At 43.2% G+C, this 22,197-nt stretch overlaps 1 protein-coding gene across 1 annotated transcript in view; it reads right to left on the bottom strand.

Annotated features, from left to right (window-relative positions):
* The window catches only part of LOC116631258 (phospholipid-transporting ATPase IB-like), a 179,908-nt gene that overhangs the window by 153,521 nt on the left and 4,190 nt on the right, over window positions 1-22,197 (bottom strand). The window contains 2 exon segments of the mRNA XM_032402448.1: window positions 2,241-2,385; window positions 20,922-21,054. Of these exon segments, the coding sequence (XP_032258339.1) occupies window positions 2,241-2,385; window positions 20,922-21,054 (278 nt within the window).

Genomic DNA, 22,197 nt, shown 5'->3' with positions numbered 1-22,197 from the left:
GAAAAACCCTTAAAGCTCCACCAAACTATTGGGACTGAGAAATGAATTTAGTAAAGTTGCAGAATTCAAAGTTAATGTACAGAAATCTATTGTGTTTCTATACACTAATTACGAAGTTACAGAAAGAGAAATCAAGAAAAAAAAATCCCATTCACAATTGCACCAAAAATAGTAAAATACCTAGGAATAAACTTAATCAAGGAGGTGAAAGACCTGTACTCTGAAAACTATAAAACAGTGATGAAAGAAACTGAAGATGACACAAGCAAATAGCAAGATATTTTGTGCCCATGGATTGGAAGAATCAATATTCTTTAAATGTCCATACTACCCAAAGCAATACTTATCAAAATACCAACATTTTTCACAGAACTAGAAGTCTTCAAATTTGTATGAAGCTGCAAAAGACCCCAAATAGCCAAAACAATCTTGAGAAAGAAGAACAAAGCTAGACATATCACAGTCCCAGATTTCAAGATTTACAATAAACCTATAGTAATCAAAACAGTATGATACTGGCACAAAAATAGACACATAGATTAATAGAACAGAATAGAGAACCCAGAAATAAACCCACACATACCATCACTTAATCTACGACATAGGAGGCAAGAATATACAATGGGGAAAAGAGTTTCTTTAAGAAATGGTACTGGGAAAACTGGACAGCTAAATGCAAAAGAATGAAACTGGACCACTTTCTTACACTACACACACACACACACACACACACACACACAAAAACCTCAAAATGGATTAAATATGTAAATGTGAGACCTGAAATAATAAAACTCCTAAGCAGTTATTTCTTTGGCATTGAACGTAGAAATATTTTTCTAGATATGTCTTCTCTGGCAAGAGAAACAAAAGCAAAATTAAACTATCAGGACTACACTAAAATAAAAAGCTTTTGCATAGTGAAGGAAACCATAAACAAAACAAACAGGCACCCTACTGAGTGGGAGAAGATATTTGCAAATGATATATCCAATTAGAGGTTAACATCCAAAATACATAAACTTATTCAACTTAAGACCTCCCCACAATTAATCTGATTAAAAATGGGCAGAGGACCTAAATAGACATTTTTCCAAAGAAGACATACAGATGGCCAACAGATACACAAAAAGATGCTCAACATCACTAATCATCAGGGAAATGCAAATTAAAATCACAATGAAATATCACCTTACACCTGTCAGAATGGCTAAAATAAAATAAAATAAAAAACAAGAAATAACAAGGGTATAGAGAAAAAGGAACCCTTGCACACTGTTGGTAGGAATGCAAATTGGTGCAGCCCCTGTGGAAAACACTATGGAGGTTCCTTGAAAAATTAAAAATATAATTACCATATGATCTAGTAATACACTTTGGATATTTATCCAAAGAAAACAAAAACCCAAATTCACAAAGATCATGCACACCTCTATTTACTGCAGCATTATTTACAATACAAGATATAGAAGCAACCCAAGTGTCCATCCATAGTTCAATGGGTAAAGGTGTAACACATATATACAACAGAATATTACTCAGTCATAAAAGAGAATGAAATCTCGCCATTTGCACCAGCATGGATGGACCTAGAGGGTATAATGCTAAGTGAAATAAGTCAGTCAGAGAAGGACAAATACTATATGATTGCAGTCATATGGGAATTTAAAAAAGAAACAAAAAAGAGACAGACTCAAATGCAGAGAATGAACTGGTCATTGTCAGAGGGAGGTGAGTGGGGGGGGTGGGTGAAATAGGTAAAGGGGATTAAGAGTACAGTTATCTTGATGAGCACTGAGTAATGTATAGAACTGTTGAATCACTATATTGTAGTCCTGAAATTAATATAACTCTGTATGTTAACTGAACTTCAATAAAAAAAAAGCCAAACGCTCAATTCCCTAATATAGGATATTGGTGGACAACTCAGCAGATCTATGAGATTTCACTGGAAAGCACTTTACCTCATAGGTAGGTATACTAAAGAGAGCTCCCAAATGACAGTGTGCTGCTTGGTATTGCCATGAACAGGCACAAGTGAGAGGAGAGGCCAACTCAGAGAAAGAAACCTTGAAGGTGAGATGAAAACACAGCCTATTCTTGGTGGTGAACTTGAGAATTCAAAGTTTCTCAAGGCCTGAGACAACTGTTATAGCCTGAAGCATCCACACCAAGTGTTTCTTGCAGGTGAGGACCACATCTTCTTCCTCCTTCCTCTCCTCCCAGCGACACACACTTCTCACCTGATTGAGTTTTTGCAGAAACTGTTCCTAAGGGGTTCATTGCGGTAAATGGTGCGGACTTTGGACACATCTGATTCTTGCAGAGACTGTTGCCAGCCCATCTTTTCCTCCACCTCCTGACAGCCCAAAGAGAAATGGACAGGTCCTGCATCAAGAAGGCACAGGGATGTTACCCAGAAATGCAAATGAAGTCAGGCTCCAGGGACAGTAGGAAGCGCACTGCGTATTCTGGTCGGGCACTTCAGCCTGTGAGTCCCCTGGAGACAGACTGCTTTCTCAGCCCCCAGCTCCTCATCTACCCAATCCACTTCTCCAGGGATTGGGCCCCCTAGACCTCCCCTGCCACCCTGCATTGGGGGAGGCAGCTCTACTTCCCTCACAGCTCCCACAGCCCCCTCCCCTCCCCTCCCCAGCCCCAGAGGCTCTGGGTGGGCACTGACACTCTGCCCAGGGAGGAGACTGGGAACCAAGCAGTGATATAGGACCCAGCAGCTGGGTCAGAAAGAGGAGAGGGGAGGGGAGAAGGTGAAGAGGGCTGGGGGACAGGGAGGGGAGAGTGTCTTGGCTGAAGAGCAATAGTTCCCTGACCAGAGAGCAGCCCCTGACCATGATGGTCTGAACACTCCCCTCAGTTTGACTTAATTTTAAACAGATGTCTTATCCATAGACCCCTGAACTCCCTTTCCTTTTTGTTAACATAAAACATTTGCTTTAGAATACCTAACTGTAAATTCTTACTCTACTCCCTTTGAAATGTATAAAAACATCCTTAAAAGCCCCTTGCCAGCTTTAAGATCCAGGGAATGCCTTTCTCAAGGACCTGGGATGTCTCCGAAATGTAATCATCAGAGAAGATCTCCATGGTAAGGTAGGAGCCTAACTTCAGGGGGTGCCTTGCTCCAAGGATAAAACTCCCTCCTGTCATGAAGGTAAGAGAAAATGTACTTATTCTTTGGGCAAGGCCAGTTGGCAGACACGAGTGGCCAATGAAAATCCCCACGTTCCCCACCCCAGCTCTTATAAACTCTCCCATCTTTCGTTTCAGCTGAGGTGAGTTCACTTTCTCTCCCCTATTGCAATAGTCTTTAATCAAGTATTCCTTGCCTGGTTAACTTTGTCCAGGTAATGTTTGCTTTGATATCTCCTAACCCAAAAATGAATGAGGTTTTTGACCAAGGGGCCAAAGAAAGTCCCATTTGTTTCTGATGAGAAACAGAGGCAAGTATGCTCTCAACAGTAACAGCATCTTTGTGCCAGTCCATGTGCTCAGATTTCCTCAGACTTGCCGAAAGTCCTGTAGTGCAGGATTGACATGGATATTCAGATCCTGGAGTAAGGGAACTTTCCCACCATCATTGATGTTTAGTTTAGCTATTTCTCTTCAAGCATTTCCCTAACAACCCATCCATGTGTGAGGGTGAAGAAACAAAAGGTGAGTGATAGTTAACTAAGGAGCTGCTGATGAAAATAAATAAAGCTCAAATCACCTGACTAGACACCTGTGATCTTCAAGGCTACCTGCTAACCAGCTACCTGAGAGAAGAGTGCTGGTGACCAAGAATCCTAGTTTTAAGGCCTAAGCTAATGTCCCAGCTCACACACTAGGTGCCTCCCGCTACACCAACATGTCTCTTCAGCAAATAACTGGTCTGTTAGAGTGGGTCCCTAAAATTGAGTAATAGTAAAAAATGAGCCGGCACAGAATCTATGAAAAAGTATGCAGCCATTTGCCCAAAAAAATGACACAGTATAAGGAACAAAAGACAAAGGAAATTCTTGTTTGCACATCAAAAGAATTGTTACAAAACACAGAGAAAATGCATTTCCTGTAAAAGAAATTAAATATGGCCATTATGAAACAAGAGGTCAAAAAAAAGAAATACAAAAATATTTTTTAACATGATAATGAAACTGCAGAAGAATTTTTAATGTGACCTGAAAGAGCTCAGAAAAGAAATGAGAGAGAAATATCTTAAGAAAAAGGAAAGCCACATTAGAAGCAACTACACAACAGAGAGCTGAAAAGAGGCATGTCCTGCACAGACTATAGAAAACTAAGCAAAATGCGGGGCACTTGGATGGTTCAGTTGGTTAAGCAGCTGCCTTCGGATCCCAGGGTCCTGGGATTGAACCCCACCCCCCCCACCTCCCCATTTCGGGATCCCTGCTCAGCGGGAAGCCTGCTTTCCCTCTCCCTCTCCCTCTGCCTGCCGCTCCCCCTGCTTGTGTGCTCACTCTCTCTCAAATAAATAAAATCTCTATTTTTTTTTTAAGATTTTATTTATTTATTTTTGACAGAGACACAACGAGAGAGGGAACACAAGCAGGGGGAATAGGAGAGGAAGAAGCAGGCCTCCCGCTGAGCAGGAAGCCCGATGCGGGTCTCGATCCCAGGACCCTGGGATCACGACCTGAGCCGAAGGCAGACGCCTAACAACTGAGCCACCCAGACCTCTCAAATAAATAAAAGCTTTAAAAAAAAACTAAGCAAAATGAAATGAAAAAGAGCACAGAAGATAAAGAACTGGAGAAAAAGTATTTTTTATTATATATCCAGAAATATATATATATCCAGAAAAAGTATTATTTCTCTGGATATAAAAATAAGGATCTAGATAATGGTAGGCCATCTTATTGTGACCAAACTCTCTGTTGAAATAGCTTCAAATGCTGACTTTTAAGGGAAAAAAAGCTGTTTAAATTCATTAGGCAAGATAGTAGCTATTATCAAGTCAAATTTTAATCAAAAACAAAAATCAAGAGAAGTAGGCAAAAAATTCAAAAAGCACTTTTCTCCTGAAGAAATTTGCCAATTAATACTAAAGTTAGCTGTGGGGAAACAGGGGGTATTTAAGTCAAGGCTCAGGTTGTGCCCAAGATGGAGACTCTGAGAAACCCCATAGTCAAACAGATTCATCTCAGGGCCAGAGTGAAGTAGAAAGAATGCTGCTCCATTATCCTTCAACCACTCTCACAGGGCTTTGGAGAAAGTTGCCTTGGTATCATTCTGAGGAAGGAGAGAAGGAGAGAGAATGACAGACAGAATGAGAGAGACAGAATGAGAGAGACAGACAGACATAGAGACAGACATAGAATGAGAGACAGAATGAGAGACAGAATGAGAGACAGAATGAGAGACAGAATGAGAGACAGAATGACAGGAAGGAGGGAGGTTTCTAGCAGAATGACCCAAATTGGCATCACCAGAGTTGTCCAAGAAATCTCAAGCATTGTCAGTTCAAAATGGCTCAGAATTGGTAGTGCTACAGGTAAAAGCAAATATGAATCCTCTCCAAAGAAAAATCCCTTCATCCTAGGCCTCAAGGAACCCCCAAAAATTATTTATCAAAGGAAAGAAGTACTATACAAAAGAAACAAAAATTATAAGAACCATTACAAACAAAAGACTACCGAAAATACCCACTATAGATTTCTTTAAAAGAAAACAAACATGTTTATTATGTATGAAGAAAAACATGCTTTAAAATAACTATATGGAGGGGCGCCTGGGTGGCTCAGTCGTTAAGCGTCTGCCTTCGGCTCAGGTCATGATCCCAGGTTCCTGGGATTGAGACCCGCATCGGGCTCCCTGCTCAGCGGGGAGCCTGCTTCTCCCTCTCCCACTCCCCCTGCTTGTGTTCCCTCTCTGCTGTGTCTTTCTCTGTCAAATAAATAAATAAAATCTTTAAAAAAAATAAAATAAAATAACTATATGGAGAGAAACTATGGGAAGTGACACAGAAATTTGAAATAGAACCAAATAAAATCTCTAAAATGGGGGAAGTCCTAATGAAACTTAAAAATTCAATGGGCAGGGATGCCTGGGTGGCTCAGTCAGTTAAGCATCTGCTTTCGGCTCCCGTCATGATCCCAGGGTGCTAGGATCAAGTCCCACATTGGGCTCCTTGTTTGGTGGGGAGACTGCTTCTCATTCTGTTGCTTCTCTCTCTGCCTGCTGCTCCCCCTGCTTGTGCTCACTCTCTCTTTCTGACAAATAAATAAAATCTTTAAAAAAAATTCAATGGACAAATTTGGCAGCAGATAGGACGCTGCTGAGAGGGAAAATAATAGTGATAGAAATTACCCAAAATACAGCATGGGGAAGCAGGAAAACAGAATATCCATAAAAGAGCTTTAGAGATCAAGTACACGAAGTGAGAAGATCTGGCAAAATTTCAATTGAGTCCTGATGGGAGGGGGGAGAGAGGGAGAGGAAGGATGAGAGAATGAGAAGGAGAGAGACAGAAAGAGGGAGGGAGGGGGAGAGAGAGAACGAGAGAGAGAACAAGAGAGAGATAGAGGGAGAGAGAGAAGGAGAGAGAGAGAGAGAGAAGGAGGGAGGGAGAGGGAGAGAGGGAGAAATAGGACAAAAGCAACATGTAAAAAGACGATGGCTATGAATTTTTCACAAAGGCAAGAAAACCAATAAATCTCAAACAAGGTAAATAAAAAAATCACACTTAGATTTATAATGAATATGCAGAAAACAAAAGACAAAGAGGAAATCGTAAAAGCAGTCAGAAAAAAAAAAAATAAGAGGAAGGAACTCTTCCCAAAATATTTTATGAAACCACATTATGACACCAAAACCAGACAAAGTCATTACAAGAAAAAAAAAACAGTACAAATTAAAATCCTTTATAAACATGAATACAAAAATTCTTAGCAAAATACTCAAACTCAGGGGGCGCCTGGGTGGCTCAGTCGTTAAGCGTCTGCCTTCAGCTCAGGTCATAATCCCAGGGTCCTGGGATCGAGCCCCGCATCGGGCTCCCTGCTCAGTGGGAAGCCTGCTTCTCCCTCTCCCACTCCCCCTGCTTGTGTTCCCTCTCTCGCTCTGTCTCTCTCTGTCAAATAAATAAATAAAATCTTTAAAAAAAAAAAATACTCGAACTCAAATCTACCAATATTTAAAATGATTACACATCCTGACTTTTATGGGTTGAATTGCATCTTCACACAAAAGAAGATACATTGATGTCCTAACCCCCAGTACCACAGAATGTGACCTTATTTCAAAATAAGCGGTCTTAGTCTGTTCAGGCTGCTCTAATAAAATACCACAGACTAGGTAGCTCATAAACAACAAATTTATTTCTCACAGTTTTGAAGGCTGGGAAGTCCAAGATCAAGGCACCAGCATGGTGGTTTTGGTGAGGGTCATCTTCCTGGTTCACAGCTGGTCCATTCTCATCATGTCCTCACATAGTGGAAGGGGCTAAGGATCTCTCTGGGCCCTCTTTTATACAGCACTGATCCCATTTGTGAGGGCTCCACGGGCATGCTTAAGCACCTCCCAAAGGCTCCACCTACTAATACCCTCACCATTGGTGGTTAGGATTTCAACACATGGACTGGGGGGAGAGCTACACAAACATTCAAACCATAGCTTAAGTTCCCTGCAGAGTTAACTAAATTAAGATAATGTCAAAGGGTGGGCCCTAATCCAATATGACTGCAGTCCTTATGAAAAAGGGAAATTTGGTCACAGAGACAGATACACATATAGAGGGAAGACAGTGTGAAGAGACAGGGAAAATGCCTGAAGATGGAGGTACAGAATGGAATCATGGCTGCTACAAACCAAGGAACATCTGGAGGTCCCAGAAGCTGAAGGAGGCAAAGAATGATCCTTCACCCACAGATTGCAAATAAAGCATGGCCCTGCTGACACCTTGATTTCAGACTTCTATCCTTGAGAGTTCTGAGACAATAGATTTCTGTTGTTCTAAGTCACCCAGTTTGTGGTACTTTCCTATGATAACCCCAGGAAACTGATAATAATCTAGTGGGTTTATTCCAAGAAAGGAAGTTTGATTCATCATTTGGAAATAAAATGATGTAATTTGTCATCTCAAAAGATTAAAGGAAAAAAAAAGCCCTATGATAATCTCAATAGATACAGATGCATTTAACAAATTTCAACATCAATTGATAAAAACTCTCAGCAAGCCAAGAAAATAGGGTAAGTTCTTCCACCTGATGAAGGATATCTATGAAAAACCTGCAGCAAATATCAGACTTAATTGCAAAAGACCAAATGCTTTCTTCCTAAGATTGGCAACAATGCAGGCTGTCCTTACTCACCACGTGTATACAATATTGTACTGGAGGTTTTGTCTTGCAATAGGCAAGACAAACAAAAAGCAAAGAGAAAAGAAAGAAATAGAACTCTATTCACAAACTACATGATGGCCTATGTAAAATTCTCTCAAAGAATCTATTTTAAAAACTGCTCTGGTGTAACATGTAAAAATAATTGGAGATTAAGACTCCCATCCTCATAAAGAGAAAAAAAAACTGATTAAACTGAAAATCTATGACTCTTCTTAGATCCATCAGAGAATTCAGGTCACAAGGCAAATTGTCTCCCCAAAAACTGAAGAGTTGGGTAAATACAGAGAATCACAATTTATCTCTGGAGCCAGCAACTGGTAGAAACATGTAGAGGGTAATTGACTAATTGCAGAAGGCTGAACCATGCACTAGCTTTGAGATAAAATCTCCGGGGGACATGGCCCAAGAGGGGGACCTTAAGGAACACCACCAGCTTCTCAGGGTGAAGATCAGAGAAAAGGCCGCTCATGCTTCCAGCAAGAGATGGGGAAAAGGGACCATTATAAAATATGCTCAGCACATTCAGTTCCCGTCAACAAAGGCCTGCTCTCAAGGAAAAGTATTTTACCAGAGTCTCATCAACATGGAAGAAAGGAAATGCCTAACTTTAGCTCATTCTAGACTTAGTCTTCCTGTCTCACTTAAGAGGAAAACAAAAACAAAAACAACCTAAAAAGTCCTTGTGAAGAAAAAAAGCAAATCATAGGATTATAGAACACTTGCCCTCTCCTGCACTTACCACAACATGAATACGGTTCCTGCACAGTAAGAGGGAATTAAGCTGAAAGAACTGGCTAAAAACCTATTTAAGAAGGAGTCCCTAGAGAAACCAAAATACACACTGAATCTACAGCTGCATATGGAACAATTTCCAGGGGCGGGAAAGGGGAGGCTAAAAACTAGCTGAGCAACTCCTACACATAAAGTGAATGAAAAAAACCCACATCAGAGTGGTAGGAGAGGCGGACACTGTCTCACTGTGAACCCCACCAGAGTTGTGGGAACCCACAATCAGGAGGGAACTCAAAACCCTGAGCTTCTCTCCGAGGAGTGCAGGATTTTAACCCCACATGTGGCACCCTGACTTTTACCTGCATCTTAGAAATGAGCCCCCAAAACATCTAATGGGGCTTGCATCCACAAGACTCACAAGACTATGGTGAACTGAGAAGTTGTTCTTAAAGGATTCACATGCAAATGCGCCTACCCCAGGACTGAGCACAGAGGCAGCCAACTGAAAAGTGTCTACCCAGATTTTCTGTGAAAGAGACTTATTTTCTCACGTTAAAGCACCGTCCTGAGGGCCTGGCATCTACATTAACGCACATCTAGGAGTCTGCGGAAATTCTCTCCAAACACAGAGGCCCGTGGGCGCCATCTTTGCACTCCCCTTTGCCTCCCTCCAGCCCTCTGGTATCTCCCGGAGTGGAGCTTGTACCCCCATCTGGTGACCTGATTTTGCAGCTGACAGGGCTTATGCTCCTGAGTCCCACTGGAATGTAACCAACGGAGAAAGAGTTTTCATCCAGCTTGCACCCCCCTCTATGGGGCAGAGCAGAGACGCAACAGACTGAGGAGCCCAGGCTCTCTCTGAAGAAGGCCATTAACTTATCTTTACAGGTGTGACCTGAGGAGCAGGCTTCTAGTCAAACACACATCTGAAGGCCCTCAGTCATCCTCCCCAGAGACCTTGGAAGGTGGGCACTGTCTTTGTACTCTGCCACCAGAGCACTGGGATCTCCCAGAGGGGAGCTTTTACACTCGGCCGATGCCCCAGTTTTTATGGCTGCCACTCAGGGGACGCTGCTTGCTTGCCTGGCTCTGGGGGCCAGTGGGGCTCACTTTCCTGGGTCTCGTGGGATGGGACTGCAACAATCAGAGAGCTGGTTCTTGGCCAGCACCACCCGCAGGGCACGTCACAGACAGCAGACTGAGACACCCCCCAGTCTTTCTGTGGAAGAGGCCTATTAGCTGGTCCTGGAGCTTCAGCCTGAGGGGCAGGCTACTGGTTTGGCACACTAAGGGCTGCTGGAGTATTCTCTAGGGATGGATGCCAGTGGACGCAGCTGTGTGCTCTCCCTCTACCTCATTCTGGGTTGCCAGTATTCCCAGACAGGAGCTGGCACCCTCATCTAGGCACCCCAATTTTTGTGACTGTTGCCCAGGGGACACCTCTAGATTGCCTGGCTCTGGTAGCCAGTGGGGCTTACCTTCAGGGTCCTGAAAGACTATACATATTTGTATACATTAAAAACTGCCACATGAGGGCCTATGTACCAATCAGGAAGTGAAAACACTAACTTTAAAAGATATACAGCCATTTCACTGCAGCATTATTTACAATAGTCAATATATGGAAACAACCTAAGTGTCCACCGGTGAATGAATAATAAAGAAAACATGGTATATATATATACACAATTAAATATTATTCAGCCATAAAAAAAGAAGAAAATCTTGCCATTGGTAACAACATGGATGGACCATGAGGACAGTATGCTAACTGAATTAATGCAGAGAAAGACAAATACCTTATGATCTCACTTAAATGTGGGAATCACAATAAACAAACAAACAAAAAAACAAGTTCATAGATCCAGAGAACAGATTGGTGATTGCCAGAGGTACGGATGAGAAGTGGGCAAAATTTTAAAGAAGGTCAAAATGGACAAACTTCTGGTTACAAAATAAATAATCCTGGAGATATAACATATAGCATGGTGACTATAGTTAATAATACTGTATTGCATACTTGAAAGTTGCTAAGAGTAAATCTTAAAAGTTCCCATCACAAGAAAAAAAATTGTAACTATGTGCTGACAGATGTTAACTAAACGACTGAAATCATACACAACACACTCAGAATAGTAATTGCCTGGAGCAGGGCCCAAGGGAGGGGGACAGGGGGATTGAGCCTGGAGGTAATATTAAAGGTGATTTTTGCTTTGCCTTATCTCCAATGATTTCTAAAAAAAAAAAAAAAGAAAGAAAGAAAGAAAAAAAGAAAAAAATTAAATTAAAATTAAAAACTTAAAAACATAAAATGTTTAAAAACATAAAAACAAATATAACAAAATATATACATACGTATATATACGTATATATAAAGGTTGTTTATTCTGTATGGTGAACATATGTGTGTTTGTTGAATTTTAGACACGTGCACTGACACACATCACACAGAGTGACTGCATATGGATCTATTGTTTTGGTTTATTATTTCTCTGGCCATTTAGGGAAGGACAGGTTCCCTGGGTGAGCCTGGGACGTCTGAGAATGGACCCCAGTTCAGTTACTGGAACAGTTACACAGCAGCTGCTTAAAGGGACCACACACTGAAACAGAGGGCTTCCTAGTTACTCACCAGTCAGGCTGGGGACACCACCTTTGACTGGAAAACGACCTGTTATGGTTAATATCCTGAATGTCTTCACTCAGCACTGAAAGCCCTAGTCCCGACGGTGGCCCCTGGTCCTGGCCCGGAATGAGCGGAAACCTCCCCAGCTTGCCTCTGGAAGTTCTGACAGTTGGGGCCTCAGCACCGCCCTCACACTGTGCTCCTGGGATGGGGCTTGCCACACTTCCTGTCCTTCCACACTCACCAAGCCTGCTTTCCTTGTCCTCTGAAGTACCTCCCTCCTTTCAACTCAGCCTAGAAGGATAAAAGAGACCTTTCACACTTGGAAGCTAATTTGCTTTTCTTCCAAACGGTGAAAAAAAAGTAGGTAACGTGCCTACTAATAGGTGAGCACTTGAAGATAAGACAATACCTCACTGGAAACATGAACCTTTTTTTTTTTTAAGATTTTATTTTATTTATTTATTTATTTATTTATTTGAGAGAGAGAGAGAGAGAGCACAAGCAGGGGGAATGCCGCAGAGGCAGAGGGAGAAGCATGCTCCCCACTGAGCAGGGAAGCCCGATGCAGGGGCTTGATCTCAGGACCCCAAGATCACAACATGAGCCGAAGCCAGATGCTTAGCCAACTGAGCCACCCAGGCACCCCTGGAAACATGAACTTAATGTAGATTTGATAATTGATGATTTTTACCAATACTTTTGTAGACTAAATCATTGGCTCTCAAAATGTAGGGTCTCAGGAACGCTTCAGACTCTTAAAAAATATCAAAGAACCTAAGGAACTTCGTTTATGTAGCTTATATCTACTACTAATATTTACCATATTAGAAATTACACTTGTACAACCATTCCTGAGAACAATCCAGCATTACTTACTGAAATGAAATACAGAAGCCCAAAACCTCTGACATCTACTCTAGGACATATATACCAAACCACCCCCTCCAAAAAAAACAAAAAAACACCACTACAGGGCAGGTTCATAAGAAACCATGTAAAAGTTCATAGAAGCAGGAACAGTTGGGAATAACCTAAGTAAGTATGAGTACAGGAAAAGATGAGCTATGGTATGGGAATGCGATAGAGTAACATGCGCCGATCAGAAGCATGTCATATAAAGTAACATGAATGGGTCCTGAAGACCTAACATTTTATGAAAGCAGAATGAGATTTATAGCACAATATCCTTTACATAAAATTTTAAAATGTATACAAAATAAATATTATATAGTTTTTCAAGGAAATATATTCAAAATAAGGAAGATGGCTTGGGTGGGGGACAAACATTAACTATATGAGCGAGTGAGAAGTATGGAAATGCAGACAGGAGATGAAGAAAGACTGCTCATGAGAGGGAGAAATCCAAGGATGGATTACTCTGTAAGACTGTCTGCCACAGATGGACAGGAGAATTTTTACGGCCCTTCTTAAAAAAATGAAACAAAATAAAACAAAAACAAACAGGTGATTTATGTTTCATCCTTCTCTTCCTGTGCTTCATCATTCCCAGGTAAATTCCACACATGTGCATATACACTTTTAATTTCTTCCTACCACCACATTTAAGTTATTAGAATTTCAGTTGGTGGGGCACCTGGGTGGTTCAGTCGGTTAAACGTCTGCCTTCAGCTCAGGTCATGATCTCAGGGTCCTGGGATGGAGCCCTGTATTGGGCTCCCTGCTCAGTGCGGAGTCTGCTTCTCCCTTTCCCTCTGCCTGTCACTCCCCCTGCTTGTTCTCTCTCTCTCTCTCTCAAATAAATAAATAAATAAATAAGAATATCAGTTGGTGAAGTGATGTCCGTGCTTCATGTGCCATGAAACAGCTTGCTTCTGATTCACTATTATCATCTCAAATGTAGAAGGTTTGCTTCCCTGGATGAATCTGAAAAGGGAACATCTCATGAGTTCATTGTACTTGGAAATCAGCACTTAAAACGGAGTTAGCCTCCCTCCCCTAACCCTGTATTTTTAAAGTGGCAAAGATGTTAACTGGATGAAGTGTAACATAAGCCCAGGTGGCAGAAAGCAACTCCTTAAACACACTGGGGAAGAAGAGGTAAGTCTGCTCAACCTTACTTGCTTTTCCCTACCACACCCAGCTTAGAGCCCCTTATCAGCTCTCCATAGGATGCTATGACCAGATGATGAGTCACAGTATAGAGAACCCAGGAGACTTAATAGTGCCCATTCTCATATTAGTTTGGTAGAACTGCCCTAACAAAATGCCACAAACTACATGACTACATGATATAAATATATTTTCTCACAGTTCTGGAGTTTAGAAGATCAAGGTGCCAGCAGGTTAGGTTTCTTCTGAGACCTCTCTCCTTGCCTTGCAGATGGCCACCTTCTTGCTGTGTTCTCACGTGGTCTTTCCTCTGTAGACACACATCCCTGGAGGCTCTCTGTGGATTCTAATCTCTTCTAAAAGGATACCAGTCATATCGGATTAAGGCCCACTCTAAAGGCCTCATTTAATCTTAATTATCTCTTTAAAGGCCCTGTTTCCAAATACAGTCACATTCTGAGGCACTAGAGATTAGGACTTCAATATACGAATTTTTGAGGAGACATAATTCCATCCATAACAATTTCCAAAAGGTCTTGCTCACAATCAGGTGCCTCTCGATGTTTTAGCAGCTAAGGGGTTCAGTACCAACCAAGGTGCTCATTTTCTGAATCAAGTGTATTTCAAGAGAATACCCTGACCCAGAGAATAAGGAGCTTCCTTCTCCAGTCCCCGGGGCCCCAGGCATACTCATCATCTCCTCTTCTCCAAGATAACCTAGTGGGTAACTGTGGGATATCCTTAGGGCTTATCACATTGCCCTCCCTAAGATAAAACTTGGCTTATTCATCTTCGGTGCCCTGATTACCATCCCAGCTCCTGGCGTCCTAATAAAGTATGTACAGATGTACCTTGTTTGCAGGCCATGAGCAGCCTGAAAGTGAGGACCACTGGGGAGGGTGGGAGCATCAGAAGAAGGTGCCAGAGAGGGTGGGCCAGAAACTAATCTGCCACCCCTTCACTTTTGCAGTGACTTCCCTGTATGGAAGTGTGCACTTCCAAGTTATAGCAAGATGTAAGGCAATTTCCAATTTGCAAATGTGCATGGGAAACAACAAAAATGCTAGATTTCTTATAGTTCTCTCACACTTTTTTAAAACTTATGCTTCTCAAGGCATAGCGTCTATGTGTTTGACCAGGAAAAGGTAGGAACACAGTATTCTCATATTCCAGGGAAAGCCAGCAATGGACTTGCTCTGGACAAACCTGTCAGTCTTAGGACACAAAATTGTCTGTCAACTCTTTAGAAGTGAAACAAAGATCTGACCAGCAATGATGGCTGTCTGGGTTGGGAGGCCTGATGTGACACAGAAAGAAGGGTTGGCTAGTAAACTCTGAACTGAAATTCCACCTTTCTGTTCAAGACTGACCATTGTTGGGGCGCCTGGGTGGCTCAGTCAGTAAAACGTCTGACTCTTGATTTAGGCTCAGGTCATGATCTCAGGGTCATGAGATCGAACCCCGCATCGGGCTATGCACTGGGTGTGGAGCCTGCTTGGAATTCTCTCTCTCCCTCTCCCTCTGTCCCCCAACCCTCTCTCTCTTCTTCTCTCAAAATAAATTTTAAAAAATTAAAAATTAAAAAAAAAAGACTGGCCATTGTTATGTAGGGAAATTTGTCTTCAGTTCATTTCCTGGTATTCTCTAGTCTATACTTTTACTTTAAGGATGCTCTTCCCAGCCTCCCCTTGAAAGACTGCTATGGATTGGACTGTGTCCCCCAAAAAGATATGTTTATGTCCTAATCCCTGGTATTTGAAATAGGGTCTTTGTAAATGTAGCCAAGTTGAGAAGATGTCACTAGGTGGATCTTAATCCAATAGGACTGGTGTCCTTATAAGAAGAAAGTGCCATGTAAAGACAGAAACACACCAAGAGGGGGCGCCTGGGTGGCTCAGTCAGTTAAGCGTCTGCCTTTGGCTTAGGTCATGATCTCAAGGTCCTGGAATCGAGCTCCTGCTCAGCAGAGAGCCTGCTTCTCCCTCTCCCTCTGCTGCTCCCCCTGCTTGTGCTCTCTCTCTCCATCAAATAAATAAATAAAATCTTAAAAAAAAAAAAAAGAAAGAAAGAAACACACCAAGAGAATGCCATATGATGATGGACAAAGAGATTGGAGTGATGTGTCTACCGGCAAGGGAACACCAAGAATTGACAGCCACTGCCAAAAACTAGGCAGAAGCAAGAAAGGATTCTACTCAAAACCTCAGATGGAGCCCAGCTCTACAGATACCTTGATCTCAGACCTGTATCCTCCAGCACTGTGAGAATACATTTCTGTTGTTTTAAGCCACCTGGTTTGTTTTGCTCTAAGAAACTGACTGGATAGAGCAGAAGAAAACTTCTGGATAGAGCATCTCTAAGGAATTGATATAAAGACAAACCTCCTGGAAGCAATGTCTACACCAGCAGACGCTACTTTATCAACACCCATTAACCATTCGCTTGATGAAATCTGGCTCCTACCACTCCACGGAAACTGCTCGCAAAGATCACCAATGTCCTGCTTGTCAACTGCTCCAACAGACTCTTAGACCCCCGTGTCACTTCCTGGCAGCATTCTCTTCCTCTGCCCACTTCCTAAACATCAGTGGGCAGCAGAACTCTGTCCTGGTTCCTTTCTTTTCTTGTTTTAAGTCCTCTCGGTGTGAGAGTCAATCCATTTTTCAACACCCAGGTGATAATCATAGCCATGAGAGAGGCCCAAATTCAAATCACCCCAAACCTATTCCACCTTACATTTTCTATAACTTGAGCAATAGTTTTACAATCTACCCTGCTGCCAGAAACCAAACTAAAACCCCTCAGCTTACTCTCTTACTCTCCACATCCAACTGATAAACAATTTCCTCTTCAATACCTTCCCCATCCACCACCACTATGGCCAAAAGGCGACTGTGAGCCCCCTGTTTCTCACCTGCACTGTGGCAAGATCCTCCTACCTCTAGTTATGTCCTACTCCACAATGCTTGTTTCTATTCAAAATTCAAATATGATGATGTCACTCTCTGCTTAAAAACACGACTGCCCTCAAAATGGAGCCCAAGCTTCTTAACAAGAGTGTTCTATTACCTGACCCCTAGTTATTTAGTCTTGCCCCTCACCCTCTATGTTCCAATTAGATTGAATTTTTTTTTTTTAAAGATTTTATTTATTTATTTGAGAGAGAGAGAATGAGAGAGAGCGAGTACATGAGAGGGGGGAGGGTCAGAGGGAGAAGCAGACTCCCCGCTGAGCAGGGAGCCCGATGCGGGACTTGATCCAGGGACTCCAGGATCATGACCTGAGCCGAAGGCAGTCGCCCAACCAACTGAGCCACCCAGGCGCCCCAATTAGATTGAATATTGAACAACTTTTTGGTCCCTACAAACTCAAGTCACTTCCTTGCCTATAAACTCTGGCACATGATACCTCACTAGACTCTAATTCCCATAAGGACAAGAACATGTCTAATTCAACATTCTATCTCCAATGCCTGAAATTTGCAGGTATTCAACACTTGTGAAATACAGGAATGAGCATACTTTCGTCTGTAGGTGTCCTGCCTCAGAGCCTTCTCAGAAGCTGAAGCAGTGGAAGGTCACTGGCCTGTTCAAGTTCTGCCCGGAAATATGGGAGAATGATTGCTGTTTCCTCTGCTCCACACACCCCTTCTCCACACCCCTGCTAAGGGCAAACCTTTACCACTGGCACAAAGCAGGTTCCCATCCTCCAAACAAGTAGTCCTAGAAAACATCTAGAACATTCCCAGTGGAACTGAGCTCCCACTGGCCACAGTAGTGATTTTCAGACCACATTGTTATACTGGCTCTTCCTCACTGTCACGGTCACATCATCCCTGCCCCTCACTCATGTTTTCAGAGCTGTTACCCAATGGTTTTAGCAGTTGGATCTGTAAAACTTTGGGGGGAAATCCACATTTAGAGCTCTGTTAAGATTTGCAGCTTAAAATAAATTCAAATGCTCAGAAACTTTAAAATGTATTCCTGGGTAACTTGAGTTAAATGAGAAATTAAATAAGAAATTATAACATATTTAGGATAATCATAGTGAATGAAACTTCCTTGGTTTCCAAACCTGTGGTCTGCGGTTATAGCAATCTTCAGGTCATGAGAGTTCATTACATTAAGTAGTGAGGAGAGAAACCTTCACTGATAGAGTGGGATTTGAGATTGTTTTCCCAAAATACATATACTATCAAAGCCCTGACTCCCAGAAATCCTCCTCACTGGTTTACTGGGGCCACTCAGAGTAAGGACATCCAACACTGAGTCTAGGAGGAACAGAATCTAGAGTTTGTGTGGACATTTGATGCTCTGAAATTAAAATCATAATGACATCAATAAAGACTCTAACTTATAATGCATAATGATGCACCTTTCCACTGTCTCTACACTTATGAACTACTCAGTGGTGATTAACAGTATGTACTTGGGAATAACACATCTCTGTGTCCGAATCCCAGCTCAGCCACTGATTTTGCAGCTTTGGGCAAGTTTTCTTAATTTTTTCTGAAACTCAATTTCTTCATCTATATAATGAAGATAAGTTATTGCAATGGGTTGTTACAAAGATGAAATAAGATTGTATATGCATATCATTTAGTCCAGCTTCTGATACATGTGCTTGTTAAATAATGTGTATTGTTATTGTGTCTCATGCCATTTCATCTCTCCAGAAAGGGTAAGTAAATTGCCTAAAGAAGACCTAGAACTGGAGCCTGGGCTCCTGAATCAATCTTGACTTCATGGATTTGTTTATGGGTTATGATTTATAAACCCAGTACAACATAAATTTGCTCACAATGCTAAATATAAACAGCCAAGTGTTTTTCTCTTTTTTTTTTTTTTCCTTTTTGTTTCTTTTCACTTGGCTCACCTTATAACCACACAGAGATTGTGAGGCTTATCCAATTCTCACAGTGCATGGAGAGCCACGGTGAGCAATTAACTTCAACGTTCTGAAGCCAACATGGACATTGACAGGCTAATGTTGACCTCGTGGCCTTGATAGGTACATTATGGTTTATATTGCTATCCCTGGCAACCAACACCAAATGAAAACACCTGGATAGGTAGGCTAAAGCCACCCTACTCAAGGTCACCCAGTCATTCTCTATATCATTAACCACAAAGTCAAGATATTCCATGGAGGGAAAATAGGACAAAGCTAGTATCAATGAATTCCATGTTATATGGACTTGGAGATCTATTAGTTCTCTGAATTAATAATGAGTATTAGTTTCCTGTGGCTACAGTAACAAATTATCACAAACTTGGTGGCTTAAAACACTGGAAATGTAGTCTACCACAGCTCTTGAGGTCAGAAATCCAAAATTAGTTCTAGTGAATCGAGTGGCTCAGTTGGTTAAGCAACCGAATCTTGATTTTGGCTCAGGTCATGATCCCAGGGTTCTGGGATCCAGTCCCACCTCACCATGGGCTTTGCGTTCAACGGGGAGTCTGCTTGAGATTCTCTCTCTCCCTCTGCCCCTCCCCCTGCCTCCACTTGCTCGCTCTCACTCTCTCTAAAATAAATGCATAAATCTTTAAAAAAGAAAAAAATCAAGGTGTCCACAAAGCACCTTGCTCCTTCTGGAGGCTCGAAGGAAGAATCCCGTCCTCATCCCATCCAGCTTCTGATGGCTGCCAACATTCCTTGGCTTGTGGCCATAAAACTCCAATCTCTGCTTTCATCTTCCCATGACCTCCTTCTCTTTTTCCTGTGTCCAATCTCTCTTTGCCTCTCTCTAATTAAGGACACCTGTGATTGCATTTAGGGCCCACTCAGCTAATCCAAGATAACCTCTCCATTTGGAGATCCTTATTTAATCACAGCTGCAAACTTTTTTCCAAATGAGGTAACATTCACAGGTTCCAGGCATTAGGATGTGGATATCTTGGGGGTGAGTGCATTTTCAGCCTACCACAATGGGCTCATACTTCCTAAAACATGATATCCAGGTACTCCATCGGGCTTGTTTTTAAGACATAAAATGGGCCCCTCTATTCACAAATATATATTCTTTACCATGATTTAACAGGAAATGCCTGAAAACCCAACCATGATCCCTAAAGGAGTCTCATGTTTGCTCCCATGGTTCTTCATGCAACAATGCTGGCTGTCTGGTGAGTTGCCTTCTGGCCGACACTTTCCTGAAGAGTCTTCATATATATATACATACACCTTTGATTACCTTCCTTTCCTCTAGCACAGTAATTAGTGAAAATAATACATTATAAGGAATATACAGCCTTAGGAAGAAATGTTTTTGAAACGTGTAGTTTAAAAGAACAGAGCACATCTCGTAAATGGCCTCTGGGAAAGTAAAGCTGTCCCCAACACAACCTTCTAGAAGCTGACCCTCCAAAGAGGGAGATGAAGCGCCAAAAACACGAGCTGCCACAAGAATGCAGGGGTTGCTTTTCCCAATTGCAGGTGATGTAGAAAGACATCCTCTTTGCTTCTCGCTCTTCATCCAGCCCTCGCCACACTCCCGTGAGGGGAGTGCTATCACTATGCCCCGCTAACAGGTGAAGCGCGTGCCAGAAGGGCCTTGGCCAGTCACAGGGCTTGAGGCGGTCTGGCCAGCTCTGCTCGGTCCCCAGAGTGCCCAGCCACTACCTCGCGCGCCCGCGTTTGTCCGCAGAGCGCTCGCAGTTGGAACTAGTTGGCTAGTTGGGATGCAGAGCTGGAGAGCCGCGCGCGCCCACGGCCGTCGCGGGCTACCCGGGCCCCGCAGCCTGGCTTCGCACCGCACCGCAGGCTCAGGGACTGCGCCCAGCGCCACTCCCATCGGGCTCGGGGCCGCGCCCATGCATGCCACAGACGCGCCCACAGCTCCGCGGCTTTGGATCCCGGACTACACGGAGGCGCGCACGCGCACACCCGTCAGTGCGGACCCTGATCTGCCGAAGCCTTGGGTTTGGGCCTCCTCGGCCGCCGTCGCCCGCTCTGCGGTCCCCGGCTGTCACTGGTGTCGTGGCGCCTCGCTCCCAAACATGCGCGGCGCGCTGGGTGTGCTAACGATCCATCCCAGGATCGCGGCTTGCCCACCGCGGGGAGGAGGCGGAAGCGTCAGGTTTCTGTCCCCTGAGCCCTCCTTTTTCGCCCGCCCTTGGGCTCCAGAGCCTCGCCTGGGGTGAAGTTCGGGGACGGCGCGGTCTCCGTGCCTTCCGTCTCTGCAGCCCGCGGAGCCATGGCTTGTCCGGCCACCGTGGGCTCTTCTGGCCCTGGCAACGTGGGAGATCCAGCCTTCGGACTGGAAAGCTGGCAGGAGACAACAGGACGGAAAAAGGCCTGGAAACTTAAGCCGGCTCAAGAAGGATGATTGTTTGATAGTCAGACGGGGCTAATAACCTTTGGGATAGCGGAGAAATGAGAATTCTTGTGGTTTTGTGGTGTAGCGGGTAAGAATGTCAGCCCGCGAACTCTGGTGAGCAAGAAATATCACGCCTCTTGCTTTTCTGGGTCTCAGTCAATTTCTGACTCCTCTGAACCACATCCACCCACCCTTCCCTACTCCCATCGGATGGGCTGGTTAAGAAATTAAAAATTACCCCAGTCTTCTCGGAGTCCCCTTACCAGGGGTTAGGCCAGATTCTGACTTGCTGGATAAATTCACGGTTTAGTAACTTACCCAAGATCACACTGCCAGTAAGTGGCAGGATTTACACCCAGATATCCTGGTCTCCAGAGGCTATACTCTCAACCAAGATGCTAGATCTCTTTATGAAATGTTTAGCCTCACCCCTATTTGAAACCAGTTTGGGTCACAGTGCTATGAAGCATAAAGCACACTGGACTAGGACTAGAAGTCAGAAGGTGGCCTGAAACAAGACTCTGTAGTTCTCTGGTCTTCAGTTTCCTCTGGATGAAATGGGGTTTATGTCCAAGGTGAAGGAATTCTAGGGAGTGTAGCTGGTCATTTGAAAGCCACATCCAGCCCATCATAATGATGTCTCCTGGCTGACAGATTTTCAAGCCCAGATGCAGCAGCTCCTAGGTGAAGTGGCCTCATCATCGCTGATGCAAAACTAGATTCTGTACCACTAAACTGGTTGGTGCACAAGGACAGATGAGAAATGTTGAGGGTGCAAAGGAGGCGATTATGACACTAGCTGCCACCTACATCCGCTCCCTCTCCACCTCCCTTCAAACAGACATGGACAAGAACTTAACTGCGCCACATGGAGAAGGGAGGCTGACTCTGGAGACGGTGACTCTGTAGTCCGAATGCCACTTACAAGTTTCAGAGAGATCCCTCACATCACATATGGCTGAGTACCTCCTGGAATTATCAACAGTCCAGATCAATTTACATTTCACTTTCCAAAACAAATGTAACCGTTCAAAAAAGCAGGAACTGCTTAAGGCATGCTTGCTGACTTCCTTGAAGCCAGAGGCCAGTGT

The sequence above is a fragment of the Phoca vitulina genome, unplaced genomic scaffold, assembly GCF_004348235.1.
Source record: "Phoca vitulina isolate PV1807 unplaced genomic scaffold, GSC_HSeal_1.0 scaffold5, whole genome shotgun sequence".
Classification (NCBI taxonomy): Eukaryota; Metazoa; Chordata; class Mammalia; order Carnivora; family Phocidae; genus Phoca; species Phoca vitulina.
Note: the sequence above shows the minus strand (reverse complement) of the source record. Positions and strands in the feature narration are given on the sequence as shown.